Raw genomic sequence first — 18,318 nt, forward strand, 5'->3', positions numbered from 1 at the left:
ACCACCCTCCCAATTTTGTCTTTCTGCTGACTGGACGCAGCTCTCCCATTCCCAATTCTTAAGAGCAAGTTTCAAAAGCTTTAAATTAAGACTCTTAAGGCCTTTTATGTGTTTGTGCATTTTTGGAACTACACAAATCTTGACACTGTCATCAGTATTTAATATAAACAGTACTGTGACAATGGCGCACATGGCGGCTGTTGGCATGATCCCATGACACATAGAAAGCACAGGACTTGCAGGCAGAAGGTCGTTTAATTAGGTACCAAGCAGAAGAAAGTAACACAAGTGGAGCAACAACTCAGAAAGCAACAGAACCCTACGGCACACACTAGATAGTGAAGCAGCATTGAAGCAGAGTACCCGGTGAAACAAAATAGAAAAATTATTCACAATAAGGAACAGATGTGCTGGCAAGAGAAGAAACAGAAAGCAAAAGTGCAGCAAAACACAGACAGAAAATAGAAAATACTGACAAAAACCAAAACCTGGGGTACACCCTTTTTCACGGCAAAGTTGAGATCTACCAAGACTGACGTTGACGTGGAAAAGTGTGCCGGCTTACGCCAACGTCATATAGCTGCCGTACGCACATTTCTACAGTCTGTGGATACTTTGGAGACACACAGCCGTGGCCGTTCGCCCTTTGTCAACATTTGATTTTAACAATGTAAACATGATCGAGGCAAGGACACAATAAATTGAATGCTTAATATTCCTATTAATTTTCGTGAGGACATCAATTTGTTTATCCAGGCAATCATGTTGCCACCTATTGCTGTCTCAAAGTGTTTCTGTGACTCCAAGAGGCAGCAGCAGGAGCCGGCAGCGGTTGCTGGCACCTCCCAAGACCAGGGGCTGCGACAGTCCTCTCCTGTGTTGTAATAATACATAATATAATATAAATAATGATAAAACAAAAGTTAAAGTCTTTCGCATTATATTCGACAGCGCTGGTATGTTTAAACGTTTAAAAAAAATCACATTAAACTTTAATCTTGCTGTAAGCTTACTACTTACTGTATAAACACATTTTGTTGTAAGTTACACAAATTGTATTTATCAATCAATCAATCAATCAATCAATCAATCAATGTTTACTTATATAGCCCTAAATCACTAGTGTATATTGGGGTAATCACAGTCAGACACCTCTGCTACAGTTTTACGTATCATTGCAGCAACTATCTTTTCAATTGCAGTGCAGCACTACATTATTTCCAGTTCACTCGTCTTTTTCCTAACCTTCCTGACCAAACCATTTGGTTTTTTTAGTTCAGCCTGTACTCAGTTCTCAGAGACACAGCATGACAACTGCCTTTCAATGTCACTCTTGTGTAATTAGCTGGAAACAAAAGAAAAGAGCACCTCCAACTGAGTCCTGATTGATCAGAGCATGCAGAGCTTGGCCACATTGCTACTTTCAATATGATTTGCATATAAGGCGTGGCCTGGCGGGGTCTGGGCATGCTATGCAATGCACACCACTGGCGTCAATTTCTAGCTGTATGTGTTGTGGTGTCTCACTCAAACACCGACTGACAGGTAAGCACCTCACAGGGGAGGAGCCGGGGAATAGAGGCAGAGTGGAACACGGAAGACAACACTCCAGCCTTGGCCGCATCATCGAGGGGCGGTACATTCCCCTGTACCTGTATCAGCCTGCAGTGCCACCAGCTGTGCGGCCAGGTGGGGCCCAGCTACAAATCCTTCTTAACTCTGCCTCGTTCAATTCTAGCTCTCCTCTGTGTCAAGGCAGGTGCATCAGGCGGTCAGTTCAGACATCCACTATTTCACCACTAAGGACATTACTAGTGAAATGTTTGACTTTTGTTGTGTTTCTATTGTTCTATAGGAAAATATCTACGACATATATAGAGGTGTGCTGTGTGAAGGATTGAGAGCCCCGGATGGGACATATTTAAGTTTGTTCATGGACACTTTAATTTTGATACTTCCACACCTTGGCTTTCCTACAAAGACTTGTACAATAAATGCCCTTTTCGGCTTTCTGCAAACCCAACCCTGTGTCTTGGTGAGAATCAGGTGCCACAGTGTGCAAACTTCAATACATCTGAATACCAAAAGTAGTAAAATCAACTGTTCACATGGTGTGTTTTTCCTGTGTGATGAAAGAGGGGATAAACAAGGATTTTTTAATTTAGCTGCTGCCTTGTCTAATCATATATCACTGCCTTGGCACATGTCAATGTTTACTTTTGTATGCACAATAAATCAACAAAAAATCTGTACTTTGGAGCAATGTTCATAGACTCTAGTATTTGGCTTGTTAGCTTCCTGTCGCAGGGGAGCGATGATGGTCACGGTTGAGGAAAGAGTTGTAAGTACACCTATGCGTAACATTGTATGTATTCTTGTATACAAAACAAACAGAAGACAACATAAGTTGATCATTTTAAAAAACAAAAATAACTTTAGCAACATTGTTTTTAGTCAGTAACAGAAACGATTTAAAGTGCACCAATTTGCTTGAAATTCCCCCCAAAATATTTAAACAAAACATTTTTTGACGGACTTGATCCATTTGATACTGACAAATAAAGTTTAATAAGTTTAATAATAAATACAATTTTATCAGCAATATTAACTAGGGAGCACAATATATAAAACGCTTGATTAACCCGGAATAAAACAATATGTGTTGATTTATTTTGTGAAAAATGAGGAATCAAGATTAATGGCCACAATGAGCACGTTTTGCAGTGCACAGCTTTTTGAAGCGGGTTAGAAGCGGGTTAGAAGCGCAATACTGCATAATACTAATAAAGCATGTTCCCCGAGATCATGCGTACTCCGCCAGACCAAAGGGGCCCGCTCCAATAGTTGAGAAGGACTGCCTTAGGTACAAATACAACGCAGAGAAAGGAAAACTTCATTTTGATGCTTTTGCTCTCTTTTCTCGTACAGACTCTTGAAGCACTCTCCGATCTATACAAATATGCATTTCAAACGCAGGTAGTATGTAGGATGACCACATAAAGTGTATCTGGAAAGTATTCACAACGCTTCACATTTTTCCACATTTTGTTATCTTATAGCCTTTTTCCAAAATCGATTACATTTCTTTTATCTCCTCAGAATTCTACAGACAATAACCCATAATGGCAATGTGAAAAGTTGTTCTTGCACATTTATTAAAACTAAAAAAAAGACCCAGACATAAGCAACCTTTCCTCTTCGGTTAGCACTGCTCATGTGCCTTCTGTGTACAGCAAATCTTTGCCGCACAGAAATTCCAATCTAATCTGAACTCTAAACAAAATAAACACAAAATGTGTTCTGTAAGACATTGTAATGCGACTCTGAGTGACAGGTGACAACAAGGAGCCACAAAAAAATCCAAACCAATCTGAACTATAAACAAAATAAACACAAAATGTGTTCTGTATGACATTGTAATGACTCCCCAATCAGATGTGTGCTAATTCTACTGTAATTTATTAAGAATGTTAATTTATGGACATTCATCATGTGAGAACTAAATTACAGAAATGCTAATAAAAAACGTGTATATTTTACAGACAAAAAGTTACAGGAATGTACACTTCACCCCATGTTTACATATCATTGTACAACATGTAAATGTTTTAAAGGTAAATAAATATGATCTTTGAAAGGGGTAAAAAATATTTCCAAAGTGTGACCCTCATCCATACAAACAATACTAATACCTTGCTCATTAAAAAAAATATTTTTTTTTTCATTTCCAATGTAAGTGGGCCAAATCACTTAGTTTAAAAAACAATCTGATTAAAATGACTGCTTTGGGACAGGTATGCACGTCTAATGTTGCTACATGTGTTCCACTGAATGCTCAGTGAGTTGATGCGTTTTCTCACACACATGAAACATTAGAGGAAGCCTTATACATAAGTATTTACAACATTTGCTCTATACTTTGTTGACACCTTTGGCAGCAGTTACAGCTTCAAGTCTTTTAGAATACAATGCCACAAGCTTGGCACACCTATCTGTGGGCAATTTCACCCCAATCTCTTTTTACAGCAGCTCTCAAGCTCCATCAGATTCTATAGGAAATGTTGGTGCCCATCGAGGATGTCTCTGAGCGTGATTTGTTTTATTTTGAATACATTTGCAAATATAAAACAACAAAAAATATATGTATATCACAATGTCATAATAAGCTATTGTGTGTAGAAGTTCAAGGATAACAATTCATGTATTCCATTTTGGAATCAGGCTGTAACATAACAACATGTGGAACAAATTAAGTGCTGTGAATACTTTCCGGATGCATTGTATCTGAAATTGTCAATCTGTAATGTCACAAATGACCCACTGTTAAAAAACACACACACTCCAAACCGTAGGCAAGCTCAAGCCCTAATGCATGAACTTTATAATTTGACACATCAGCATTGTTGAATACGAGTATCCAATATTTTAACAACATTCATAAGTTTGAAAAGAGGAAAATCCTCATTGGGTCACCATTAAATACTTTGATCACAATATTAGGTTGTCAATTCAAACATTGGGCCAAAGAAAAACTTTACTTCTGATGCCAGAAATCAAAACTTGTGCCAGTTTGTCTGCAAGCCACTTGGAGGGCACAGAGCATTTAATATTGAGCAAAGGAAAGTCAATCAGTGCTCTCTTTTTAAGAGCTGTAGCTTTATGTGTTTGTGTGTGGGTGTGTGAGTGCGTGTATGTGAGAGAGAGAGAGAAAGAAAGAGAGACAGTGCCGCTCTGTCTCTGCAACCGCCTTCAATGTGGTACCCCGAGGGGCGAAGCAAATACTAAGTAATGGGAATACATTAGAGAGTTATTCATGCAGTGTAAAAAGAGGACAAACAATAGCAAATAACTGCTGCAGACAAGTGGAGCTGTTTAAGCTTCTCAATGTAAAAAAAACAAAAACTAAAGAAAATTCTGGTTGAAACTTTAAATCTTTATGCTTACTCGGTCAAGGTATGTGAATTGTATTGTACAAAAACTGAAACAACAATTTACAAATGAGGTCCTAACGAGGTTTTTAACTATTCTTGTGAGTAGCATGTTTGCAATCCAGTAGATTTTTTATTGTGTATTTGGGATCCCCATAAATCCCGAAAAAAGTGAACTCAAACTGTAGAGGAGATATTTCTAAAATAATATTGCCTTCCTTCAAACTTCCACCAATCGAGCCACTTCAAATTTGCTCTGTCCTGTGACGTTTTTTGCCATGTGATATCAGCGGATAGCTCCAGATATGGTACAAATTTACCCTAAGAAATTTGCACGAATCTGCCATTGTAGTCTGACGCTGTAGTCAATAAGCTCCTTCAATTTCTCTATGCTCTTGTTGGGGCCAGTTGCCATTGCCATTTGTAACACAAATTAGCGTACAGTTTGAATTTATATCTGTCTGTAAAATCAATATAGAATCACTAAAAATTATAACAAGGCTGGCGGAGAGCAGACACAGTCAAAGTGGAGGCACGTAAATAAGATACATTCTGGATGTTTTTAGGTGGTATATTGGGCGCAATAAAAGACCCTTGATTTGTTGACTCAATTGTTAGCTATTTATTTACATTTTGAATGCAGAAACCCTCCAAAAAACAAGTATGTATTTTTTTGCCTTACGTAAGGAGTGTGAATGAAAAACAGCACATCTCTTTCCAATATGTGTGCATTTCCAGTATAACTGATCTGATAATATGGTCAGAGTGCAGAACTGTTACTACAGTGACGTAGAATTTACAGAAATTACCGAAGATCTTCAGAGCAGAATATTCTAAATGGTTGACTGAATTTGAGGGATTTTGTGATGTTTATACGGTGTTTTCACATACTTTACGGATTGTAAATACAATTGATATGGTTTAATGGATACAATGAAACACAATTAAGCATGTGCAGTCAACTTGATTTTGCACTCGACTGGTACTTTAAAGGGCAACTGCACTTTTTTTTATTCATTTGAACTATCATTCACGATACTTCTGCAAGACAAGAACACATATGTTTTTATTTTTTTAATGCATCCTGAATAGTAAATAAATGCAATCAAAAGTCTGCTTACAATGGAGACAATGGGATTCGATTTTCTCTGTCTATAAAGCTATCTAAACAACATCCAAACACCTCCATTAAGGTTTTCTAAACATGATGTAAGTATACAGTTGGTACAGAAAGGGAGTGAGTGTACATTAATTAAAAATAAATATTTTTTATTTTAACAAAATGGCTGCACTGAAACAATGAGCGAAACATAATAAGGGGTTTGAACACTTTCTGTAACGACTGTATATGTAATGTACTAACAGGCACATTCATATTAACATGTAATATTTACGTATTTTGATCATTTCAAGCATTCTGCGGCGCACTAATTTAAAAAACTAATCACAACATTTACTCGTTCCTTAACATCACAGATTACTACCCACTGCAAACTTCATAAGAGCCAACCAACATAATAAAATATCACTAACTGTACAATGTCTGCTGTCACTCACTACTTTCGCAAGCTCCAAGGCGAGAAAGCAGCTCCCCAGCTGATGTCAATACAGCCAGCACAAGCTGTTAGCTCCCTCTGATCACGGCGCGCAAAAAATAGTTTGTCTGCATTAGCGCTTATGATAACTAAATACTTGGTTAATATTCAGGTCACGAAATGTAAATGGAGTATTGTCGGTATTTTTTGGATGTTTTTTTAAGAGGGATTTTTGGGCAAAATAGAGGAACTCTCATTGACACCATTATAAGAAGACTTTTATTTAAATTTATATACGAGTTAGAATGCTTACAAAAAAAAATAATACATCTGGTGTCTTGTCGCTCATAATGATTGTGAACAATAGGCAAAAATCCCAAATCTGCCAGGTAACCAACCAATTAAAATCAACTAACAATTCTGCCAAGAAGAGTGGTCGAATATTCAACCACAATTATGTCATAACCATGTTGATTAACTACAAAAAGTTTCTGTTTGAGGTGAACCTTGCTAAGGTAGAGTTAAAGAAGTATTTGTCGGGGTATTTGTTTGTATTCAATCTATTAATCCAATTAAATTTGATATTTTTCACCCACATATTATTTATAGAAACCGTTGTGGTTTTATACAACAAACCACATGTTTGTTGTGTAATTATTCCACCCTAGAAAAAAATAGTTAAATCATTAATGGTCCTGAATTTGTATTGCATTCATTCCCATGAGTGAATGTAATTTATTAAACAAAACTGTAAGGCCTATAACGCGCCACTCACAATGAGTGTCAGCATGATTAATTTGGAATGCATCTGCCCTTAGACCAGTGCTTTTTAGTTATTTCCTGTTATGCCCCCCCTCGGGAGAAGAAAATATTTTATTTACAATTTCCACAGGGAATACCCGAACACCCACCATGCTATCAACACTCCTGCACATGCTACCGCTACCTCTCCTTACTTGCCCACTCACTTACTCATGTCACTCACCCCACATTCTACCATTCTTAAAGGAGCGCACACACACACACATATGCTACTCTCACAACAGTTGCTATACAACACACCTCGCCAAACGTGGCGATTAGTATTACCAACTTTGCTTCAAACTTAGGTAAACATTTAAATAATAAGCATTCAGATCTGCACAAGGATCATCCTTTTACTGCGCAGTGCTTGCTCTCTGTCTCTCTCTTTACTCACCTACACACTCACTGATGTCACTCAGCCAACAGGCTGCCATTCTCGCAAAACTACATACTGCACACTACTCCCATAAGTCAACCAGTTCCCCTCTTGTGCACATGTAGATAGTAAACGCGCACACATCTGCTTGGCTTGATGCATAATATTAGCGTAGTCAAAACTGCTGCATTAAGTGTTAACTAATGCAAGTTAAACGACTGAATTTTGAAACAAATTTCTACAATTTGTTTTGTCTTTAATACATGTGTTTTACCTGTTATATGGCTAATATTTGTACATTTTTCTATAGTTTTGTGTTTAGTACTTATTAATAATTGTATTTTTCTTAAAGCACAGACCAGGAGTGGATGAAATATTTGACATAGTGTCAGTAAAACTTTCTGTTGTATTCTAATCTAATCCTTGATTATGGTAGACTATATGTAATATGTCCATCCATCCATCCATTTTCTACCGCTTATTCCCTTTCGGGGTCACGGGGGGCGCTGGCGCCTATCCCAGCTACAATCGGGCGGAAGGCAGGGTACACCCTGGACAAGTCGCCACCTCATCGCAGGGCCAACACAGATAGACAGACAATATTCACACTCACATTCACACATTAGGGCCAATTTAATGTTGCCAATCAACCTATCCCCAGGTGCATGTCTTTGGAAGTGGGAGGAAGCCGGAGTACCCGGAGGGAACCCACGCATTCACGGGGAGAACATGCAAACTCCACACAGAAAGATCCCGAGCCTGGATTTGAACCCAGGACTACAGGAACTTCGTATTGTGAGGCAGATGCACGTAATATGTAAGATTGTAAATTGTTCTTTAAGTCCAACAAGAAAAGCCCAATGTGTTTAATGCCTTTTAATTTTTATTCTAACTTTGTAAAATCTTTCTTTGACTCTGAGTGTTTAATGTAGTGTAAGATTTTCGGTTAAAGAAAAGCCAATATTGAAAATGTTATTAGTTCCCTTTATTTGGAAAAGTATCAAAAAGTATCGGTAGACATTTTGTAACCGGTACTAAATTATTTGTATCGGAATAACCCTAGTATGGAGTACGTGTCACAGAAGGACTGTTGTGTATAAGCTTTATTTTTTTGTTTTTTAATATGTTATGTTTTGTTCTGTTAAATGCAATACAGTGGATTAAACATGCACAATCTTTAAATAGCCAGGTACAAAAACCATTGTTGATTGCCTTGCCACAATAAGGACAGCGTTTCTTTGATGGTCAGTAGATTACGGATCTTAGTTACATTACATTGGAACACTTGTTGAACGCTACTCGGAGTCAGCTTTGGCTTGTTGTGAATGACCATGAAAGTAAATTCACAGAATGATGCTATTGTACAGCAGTAACATGGTTATGATAGATAGTTGTTCACAGACAGACACTATATGTTATATAAAAGAGGATTAAATGTTTTGTTTTTAAATACCATACTGTATGATGTAGTATTGTGTGGTATATCCATGTTTCACGCTACATTGCAGGGTTAAATCACCTGGTCTACATGACAAGCTGTGTGAACACAATCTTTATTAGATGTACTGTTCGAAACTGCAGAGCTAAACCTAACCGCTCCATTGCCTAATGTTACTCTGTGCTTGACAACGTGGGAAATTATATTGACTTGTCCATGCAAAATTATTGATAAATATGTACAAGCGTTGAACTGTCAAAATGTAAATCCTATACAATGTGTGTGCGTGTGTGTGTGTGTGTGTGTGTGTGTGTGTGTGTGTGTGATTATACCTCGTCTCCCAGGGTAAATAGTGGGGTAGAACTCATAGAAGAGGTCAAGTTGATCCAAATCGCCGAAAGGATCAAATTCCAGTTCAGCGTTTTGGAAGAGTTTCAGCTTGGTAAGAAGGGCCAAACGTACAAACCAAAGCTGAAAGACACACACACACACACACACACACACACACCCACACACACACACACACACACACACACACACACACACACACACACACACACACACGCACGCACACCCAAAAACAGTTTGAGGCCATTGTTGTAGGGCAGGACTTTAGGGTAATTACGTATTTCAAACACTACAAATTGTGTGAGGGTCACCTCTCATGAACAGTCTGTGATTTTATGACAGTATTATTTTAATACAGAGGGAAGGATTGTAAAAAAAAAAAAAATCTAGAAGAGGCATTTTGGAGAGTGCAGACCTCCACCAGGATCTCCCAATAATCTTTTCAAAATGATCCCAATCTAATCACTTGTTCCTTATCCCACTTCCTACATTTCCTGAACACACATACATATATATATATATATATATACATATATATATATATATATATATATATATATATATATATATATATATATATGAATTAACCAAGTGCCCTTGAAACACACCAATTGGTAGTGTTTCAAAAAGAATCTTGGTGAGAAAGACCATTGATGGTGCTATGATTTGAAAATAATAATAAATACAAGATAACAGATAGTTACTCTTACTCTGGGGGGTTAGGATGATTCTTAAAAGTGATAATGATCTTAAGGGAGCGAGGACCACAGTCACCAAGACACAAATTGCGAACAAATTTTCCTGTAATGGATTGTGATACGACAGTGCCCACAATGTCTCTCTGCTCCAGAAGAGTCACATGTGCAGCCTAATGTCAAGTTTATCAATGAACACCTAGATGACTAAAACAAACCTTGTGAGACCTCATGTAAGATCAACACAGAGCTCTTTGGCATCAACTCGACTTGTTGAGGCAGAAAAATGCATGACCTCAACAATACTGAGGTGGAAACAACTGCTTCAGAGCTGTTTTGTTCCTTAAAATACATAAAGAATTTACCTCATCAAGGGGCTGATGAACAAGGCTATGTATCATAGAGTCTCGGATGAGAACCTCATTGCCTCTACTAGAAGGCTGAATATGGGTTCTGTATGTTTTCTTCAGCAGGACACTGACCCCAAACATAAAGACAAAGAAACATCAGAATGACTAAAGAAGAATCACATTAAAATCCTGGAGAGGCCTAGCCAATCTCTGGATCTCAATCCCACAAAAGATCTGTAGCTGCAGTTCAAACTTTAAGTTACCTAGCAACAGTCTTGAAACTTTGAGGGTTTAAAATAAAAATTAAAAATAAAAATAAAAATTAGGAATCCTGCCCGCAGGGAGAGATTGATTTCATTTTAAAAGACTGCCTTCAAAGCTGCAATTTAGTTGTCATCAATCAGAATCAGAAGTACTTTATTAATCCCAGAGGGGAAATTGAGACAATGCAAGTAATTCAGGTCAATTACCTTTAATTATGCTCTAAATGGAATTATGCATAGCATTTAATTCTACCCACTGATCCCCTCACCTCCCAGGGGGGGATCAAGGGTGATGGGTCAATTACAGAGAATAATTTCACCACACCTCGTGTGTGTGTGACAATCATTGGTACTTTAATTTGTAACTTTAACTTTAATTATATGACCCAAAGCAAACAACATTCCAGAGTCATGGTGCAAACAAAATTAAAAATAATTCAACCAAAACAAAATGTAAACAGACGTGGTCACAAATAACACAACCTGCTCACTGAACTTTGTGGATATTATAAAAGCAAAAAACATTTACCAAAATTCTAAATTACACCCATTTAAATCTATTCCAAAAAATGATTGGAAAATTAAGGCTGCACAATTAATAGAATTTTTACCGTGATCACGATTTCGCCAGCTGCGATTAAATGAGGGTAATCGTCAGCGATTTTAACCTTTAAAAAACAGGATCCGCTACATTTCAAACCAAGCATGTTCACAACCAACAGTCAGCCAACCACTAGGGGGAAGACCGATAGACAGTGGACGCATGTGAGAGTGAGTAACAACAGAGTAAATAGATCAGCCAGTAGCTTCCAAAAATAATTAAGAAAAATAAATGCATTATTACATCGGAGCCTTCCATTCCTACAATTACCCACAAGATACCACAGGCTCGCATTTTAACCCTGGAACATGCCTGCACGCCTTACCGTTCTGTAGGCACTCTCACTCGTTTCCTGCAACACATAATTTCTCCAGCATGGATGAACAAACAACAAGGAGTCGCACGTCAAAGATGCATTGGTGTGCACATCCAAACATTTTTCAAGTAGCAGAGATACGTTAAGCATTAACTTTCTTTTCTCGACTGCCATCGCTTGCCCGCAATGTAAATCTGGTTGCACCCTGCAATGGCATACAGTATTTATTTCAGTCTTTGTCTTTTCTACATTTTTTGTTATTATTAATAATTTTTTTTTGGTTTCATTTTGAAATGAAAGCCAAGTTCACATACCGTTTGTGTAACACACAAGTGCAATAAAGTATGTTTTAATCAACAGAAAATAATCGTTATTAATAATTGTGATTAATAAACCTGATTATTTATTTGGCTATAATTGTGCAGCTTTAAGCAAAACACTCTCCACACTTAACCCATTTTGGCACATTTTAGCTGCTTGATTACAAAACTTTAAGAAGGCCGTCATGGAAGTAAACAAGGTATGATTCAAACTTTCACATACACTTAATATCCAATTACATCAACTATGTACACATTATATTATTTAGTACAGGGGTCTCAAACATGCGGCCCGCGGGCAAATTGCGGCCCGCGAGACGTTATTATGCGGCCCGTGCTTCGATATGACAATTTAATGTTGGTGCCGCCCGCGAGTTTAACATGATCGGTGCTTGATAGGTAATGCTTTCCAACTTCCCCAAGTTTCCCGGGAGACCCCTGAATTTCAGGGCACCAATTCTATCGAAGCCCCTGTCAATTTTTACCAGATCAACAATATTCAAGGAGTGCCATAATGGCACTGTCTTTAGCGCCCCCTACATCCTGAACTGACAGCGTGCAAGCCCAGTTGTGTGTTGCATCTGGCCATGTGAGACGCACGTGTGTTATTGCAAGATATATTTGATCAATCGCTACACACGTCACACTAAGGGTGGCCGTAAAAAACTTTAACGCTGTTACAAATATGTGCCAGACTGTGAACCCACACCAAACAAGAATGACGAACACATTTCGGGAGAACATCCGCACCGTAATACAACATAAACTCACCAAAACAATTACCTAGAATCCCATACAGACCTGACTCTTCCGGCCGGCTACAATATACACACCCCTGATACCACCAATCCCTCATGCCCCCACCCTCCCTACTTGCGTTGGTTGAGGTGTTGTATATTGTAGCCCTGCAAGGTGTTCTGGGTATTTGTTCTCTTGTGTTTAAGTTGTGTTAGGGTGTGTAAATTCTCCCAAAAAGGGTTTGTCTTTCTTGTTTGGTGTCGGTTCCCAGTGTGGCGCATATTTGTAACAGTGTTAAAGTTGTTTAAACGGCCACCCTCAGTGTGACTTGTATGGCTTTATGTCTTGCAGCCACTGATGTTGTTCTGCACAAGTCTCACACAACATGATACAGAGCCGGCACATTGGTTGTGTGATGTAAAAGCGTGCGCGATGACATGTAGTGGAGCAGTAGTCTTCTTTTGGGGGTGCGCGGACCCATGGAGGTACTTGAAGGTATACCAAGGGACAAGTGAGATTTATTAAAAACATTTTAAAAAACAGCAACAATTCATAAATCCTTTATACATATGTTTATTGAACAATACTTCAATGAAGTATGAATGTAAGTTCATAAACTGTGGAAAAATAATTAAAAAATCCAACATTCAGTGTTTACAGCTAGACTTTTTGTGGACATGTTCCATAAATATTGATGTTAAAGATCTCTTTTTTGTGAAGAAATGTTTATAATTAAGTTCATGAATCCAGATGGATCTCTATTACAATCCCCAAAGAGGGCACTTTAAGTTAATGATTACTTCAATGTGTAAAAATCTTTATTTATCATTGAATCACTTGTTTATTTTTCAACAAGTTGTTTAGTTATTTTTATATCTTTTTTTCCAAATAGTTCAAGAAAGACCACAACAAATGAGCAATATTTTGCACTGTTATACAATTTAATATATCAGAAACTGATGAGATATTGCTGTATTTAACATCTTTATCTCTTTTTTTTCAACCAAAAATGCTTTGCTCTGATTAGGGGGTACTTGAATTAAAAAAATGTTCACAGGGGGTACATCACTGAAAAAAGGTTTAGAACCACTGTTGTAGAGGACGTTAAAGGCAGTGCAGTTACGGCAGCCCTTAATAATGTCGGCCGGGTAAAAATTGGGAAAAATTCGGAAGACTGGTTGCACCGGTAGATTGTCGGGAGGTGCACTGAAATTCAGGAGTCTCCTGGAAAAAATTGTGAGGAATGGCAAGTATGTTGCTAGGGCGGGTAAGCCATTCATAGAGGGTGAATTCATTAAAAAGTGCATGTTAGATTTTTTAAGAAATATTTTTCTTGCGGCCCAGCCTCACCCAGTTTCTGCATCCAGTGGCCCCCAAGTAAATTGAGTTTGAGACCCCTGATTTAGTATGTACACATTATGTATAAACTATAAAAAACAAAAAAACAAAAAACAAACAAACAACAACAACAACAAAAAATATATACATATATATATATTTATATATATATTAGGGGTGGGCAAATTAATGCGTTAATTACGAGTTAACGCATCAATCTATTAACGCTGACAATTATTTCATCGCACATTTGCGTATGTTGTTTAAATACTTTTATTTTGTTAACGCCTTTTCTTAAAAAGATGGCGTCGCCCGAATGGGCTTCGGGGTCGAGGGGCTCTTGGTAAAGATGGAACATTTGGCAAAAATACCGGACAATTCTGCAAATTTCATGGCTGGCTTACAGCGTGGTTACTCCGGGATCACTTACGACCGCCAGACAATTCTGGATGTGGATAGATCGGGCCGTTTTGGACTGAATGACGCGTGCTTGCTAGACCGGCTAGCTAGCATGGGAATACTTTGCCGGCTACATCCAGCGGCCTGTGAAGCAGCGGAGTATATGTGTTGTCTGTCTATTCATGAATAATGCAGACGAGGCGTGTTGGCTGAGTTCTTAACGTTTCTTTCAGAGCGTGCATATCACAACATGCAAGATGCCGTCATGGCGACACACAACCTATACCGGGCTACCGCGCATGCTCGTCACTCCTGTTGCATGCTGGGTAGGGTAGTTCTTTTTTTCCCTGGCTCATAACATCACAATATAGTACCATGTATATGCGTTCAGTTTATCAAAGCACCAAGCAAACAATCGGAAAATTCCCATCATATCAATTCCTAGATATGGTCATAATTATTTTAAGTGCACTACGCAGAATAAACACAACATTATTAATATTGCTACTACGGATAATTTGATCAAAAATTCCCTAAAACAGCCCACTACCTATAATATGGGTTTTTCAAACATAAGATCCCTGATAAAAAATTTTTTTCTGCTGTTACCTCAGAAATTGCCTGTTCAGATGTTATGATTGTGGCTCAGAGATTTGTATGTAGATTATATTTATTTTCCATAACAAACAGGATAACTTAAATACCCTGACAGTGGCAATAAGCTTAAATGTTTGTATTTACATTTTTTGAGTTGATTTTCATAAAATATGCTATTTAACTGCTACTGTTTAACAAGGACTGATTTAAATTGTGTTTGCACAACAAATGTTTTGGCGCTTTTGTTCATGTGAGAGAATATTCCAATAAAGGTGCATTACACTCTACTTTTGAATTCATTATTGGGCTTTGCGTATACAATGCAGTTAATCACGATTATTCGGAGAAATAGTGCGATTAACTTCGATTAAAACTTTTAATCGTTGCCCAGCCCTAATATATATATATATATATATATATATATATATATATATATATATATATATATATATATATATATATATATATATATATATACACACACATGTATAAACACATACATACATACATACATACACACACACACACGCACACACACACATATAGTCATGGTCAAAAGTTTACATACACTTGTAAAGAACATAATGTCATGACTGTCTTGAGTTTTTAATAATTTTGTACTGGGTCAAAAGTATACATAGAGCAATGTTAATATCTGGTTACATGTCCCTTGGCAAGTTTTACTGCAATAAGGGGCTTTTGGTAGCCATCCACAAGCTTCTGGTTGAATTTTTGACCACTCCTCTTGACAAAATTGGTGCAGTTCAGCTAAATTTTTTGGTTTTCTGACATGGACTTATTTCTTTAGCATTGTCTACATGTTTAAGTCAGGACTTCTGGAAAGTCATTCTAAAACCTTAATTCTAGCTTGATTTAGCCATTCTTTTAAGACTTTTGACGTGTGTTTGGGGTCATTGTCCTGTTGGAACACCCAACTACGCCCAAGACCCAACCTCCGGGCTGATGATTTTAGGTTGTCCTGAAGAATTTGGAAGTAATCCTCCTTTTTCATTGTCCAATTTACTCTCTGTAAAGCACCATTTCCATTGGCAGCAAAACAGGCCCAGAGCATAAAACTACCACCACCAACACTTGAAGGTAAACATGGTGTTCCTGGTATTAGAGGCCTCACTTTTTCTCCTCAAAACATATTGCTGGGTATTGTGGCTGAACAGCTCCATTTTTTTTTTCATCTGACCACAGAACTTTCCTCCAGAAAGGTCTCTTCTTTGTCCATGTGATGTCAGGTACTGGTACCTGACAACCAGTGCCAATGGAACTAGTGCTTTACAGGGAGTAAATGAGACAATTAAAAAGGAGGATTACCTCCAAATTCTTCAGGACAACCTAAAATCATCTGCGCGTAGGTTGGGTTTTGGCCGCAGTTGGGTTTTCCAACAGGGCAATGACCCCAAACACACTTCAAAAGTGGTAAAGGAATGGCTAAATCAAACTAGAATTAGGGTTTTAGAATGGCTTCCTCAAAGTCCTGACTTACACATGTGGACAATGCTGAAGAAACAAGTCCATGTCAGAAAACCAAAACATTTAGCTGAACTGCACCAATTTTGTCAAGAGGATTGCCAGAAGTTTGTGGATGGCTACCAAAAGTGCCTTATTGATTGAAACCTGCCAAAAGACATGTAACCAAATATTAACATTGCATTATGTCTACTTTTGACCCAGGAAATTTGGTCACATTTTCAGTAGACCCGTGATAAATTCATAAAAGAACCAAACTTCATGAATATTTTTTGTTACCAGCAAGTATGTGCTCCAATCACTCTATCACAAAAAAATAAGAGTTGTAGAAATTATTGGAAACTAAAGACAGCCACAACATTATGATCTTTACAAGTGTATGTAAACTTTTGACCACGACAGTATACACACACACGCACGCAGGCACACACACACACACACACACACACACACACACACACACACACACACACACACACACACACACACACACACACACACACACACAACACACACACACACACACACACACACGCACACACAAAACAAAAATATAAATGCAACACTTTTGATGTTGCTCCCATTTTTCACGAGTTTAACTCAAAAATCTAAAACTTTTACTATGTACAGTACATAAAAGACCTATTCCTCCCACAAATTGTTCACAAATCTGACTAAATCTGTGTTAGTGATCACTTCTTCTTTGCCAAAACAATCTCTCCCACCTCACGGGTGTGGCATATCAAGATGCTGATTAACGGCATGATTATTGCACAGGTATGCCTTAGGCTGCCCAAAACGAAATGCTACTCTGAAATGTACAATTTTATCACACAGCATAATGCTACAGATGTTGCAAGTTTAGAGGGAGCGTGCAATTCGCATGCTGACTGCAGGAATGTTTACCATAAATGTTGCCCGTGAACTGAATGTTCATTTCTCTTCCCTAAGCCGTCTCCAAAGAAAATTTGGATGTACCAAATAAAATTTGGATGTACAGTCAACCAGCCTCTCAATCCCAGACCACGTGTAACCATACCAGCCCAGAACCTCCACATTCAGCAGGTGCACCCCCATGATCGTCAGAGACCAGCCACACGAACAGCTGCTGCAACAATTGGTTTGCATAACCAAATAATTTCTGCACAAACTGTAATCAATCGTCTCAGGGAAGCTCATCTACATGCTCGTTGTTCTCATCGAGGTCTCAACTCGACTGCAGTTCGTAGTCGTAACCAAATTGAGTGGGAAAATGCTCACAATCGATGGTGTCTGGCACGTTGGAGATGCGTTCTTTTCACGAATGAATCCCGGTTATCACAGTTTAGGGCAGATGGCAGACAACGTGTGTGGCGTCGTGTGGGTGAGAAGTTTGCTGATGTCAACGTTGTGAATCGAGTGGCATTGGCAGTTGATGGTATGGACAATGAACGCAATTGCATTTTATTGACGGCATTTTGAATGCACAGAGATACCAGTACAAGATCCGGAGGCCTATTGCTGTGCCATTCACCAAAAACCATCACCTCATGTTGTAGCATGGTAATGCACTGCGCCATGATCTATACACAATTGCTGGAAGCTGATAACATCCAACGACTTGCATGGCCAGCATACTCACCGGACGTGTCACCAATTGAGCATGTTTGGGATGCTGTGGATCAGTGTATACGACAGCTTGTCGTATACGCAATCAACAACCTAATCAACTCTATGATAAGGAGTTGTGTTGCACTGCGTGAGACAAATGGTGTTTACACAAGATACTGACTGCTTTGCTTAAAGTAAAA

The 18,318-nt window shown here is 38.2% G+C and overlaps 1 protein-coding gene across 1 annotated transcript in view; it reads right to left on the reverse strand.

Annotated features, from left to right (window-relative positions):
* The window catches only part of trappc12 (trafficking protein particle complex subunit 12), a 59,967-nt gene that overhangs the window by 13,623 nt on the left and 28,026 nt on the right, over positions 1-18,318 (reverse strand). Inside the window, exon 5 of the mRNA XM_061895650.1 lies at positions 9,414-9,552. Within this exon, the coding sequence (XP_061751634.1) occupies positions 9,414-9,552 (139 nt within the window). The remainder of the gene's footprint in view (positions 1-9,413; positions 9,553-18,318) is intronic.

The sequence above is a fragment of the Nerophis ophidion genome, linkage group LG03 (genome assembly GCF_033978795.1).
Source record: "Nerophis ophidion isolate RoL-2023_Sa linkage group LG03, RoL_Noph_v1.0, whole genome shotgun sequence".
In the NCBI taxonomy this organism is placed as follows: Eukaryota; Metazoa; Chordata; class Actinopteri; order Syngnathiformes; family Syngnathidae; genus Nerophis; species Nerophis ophidion.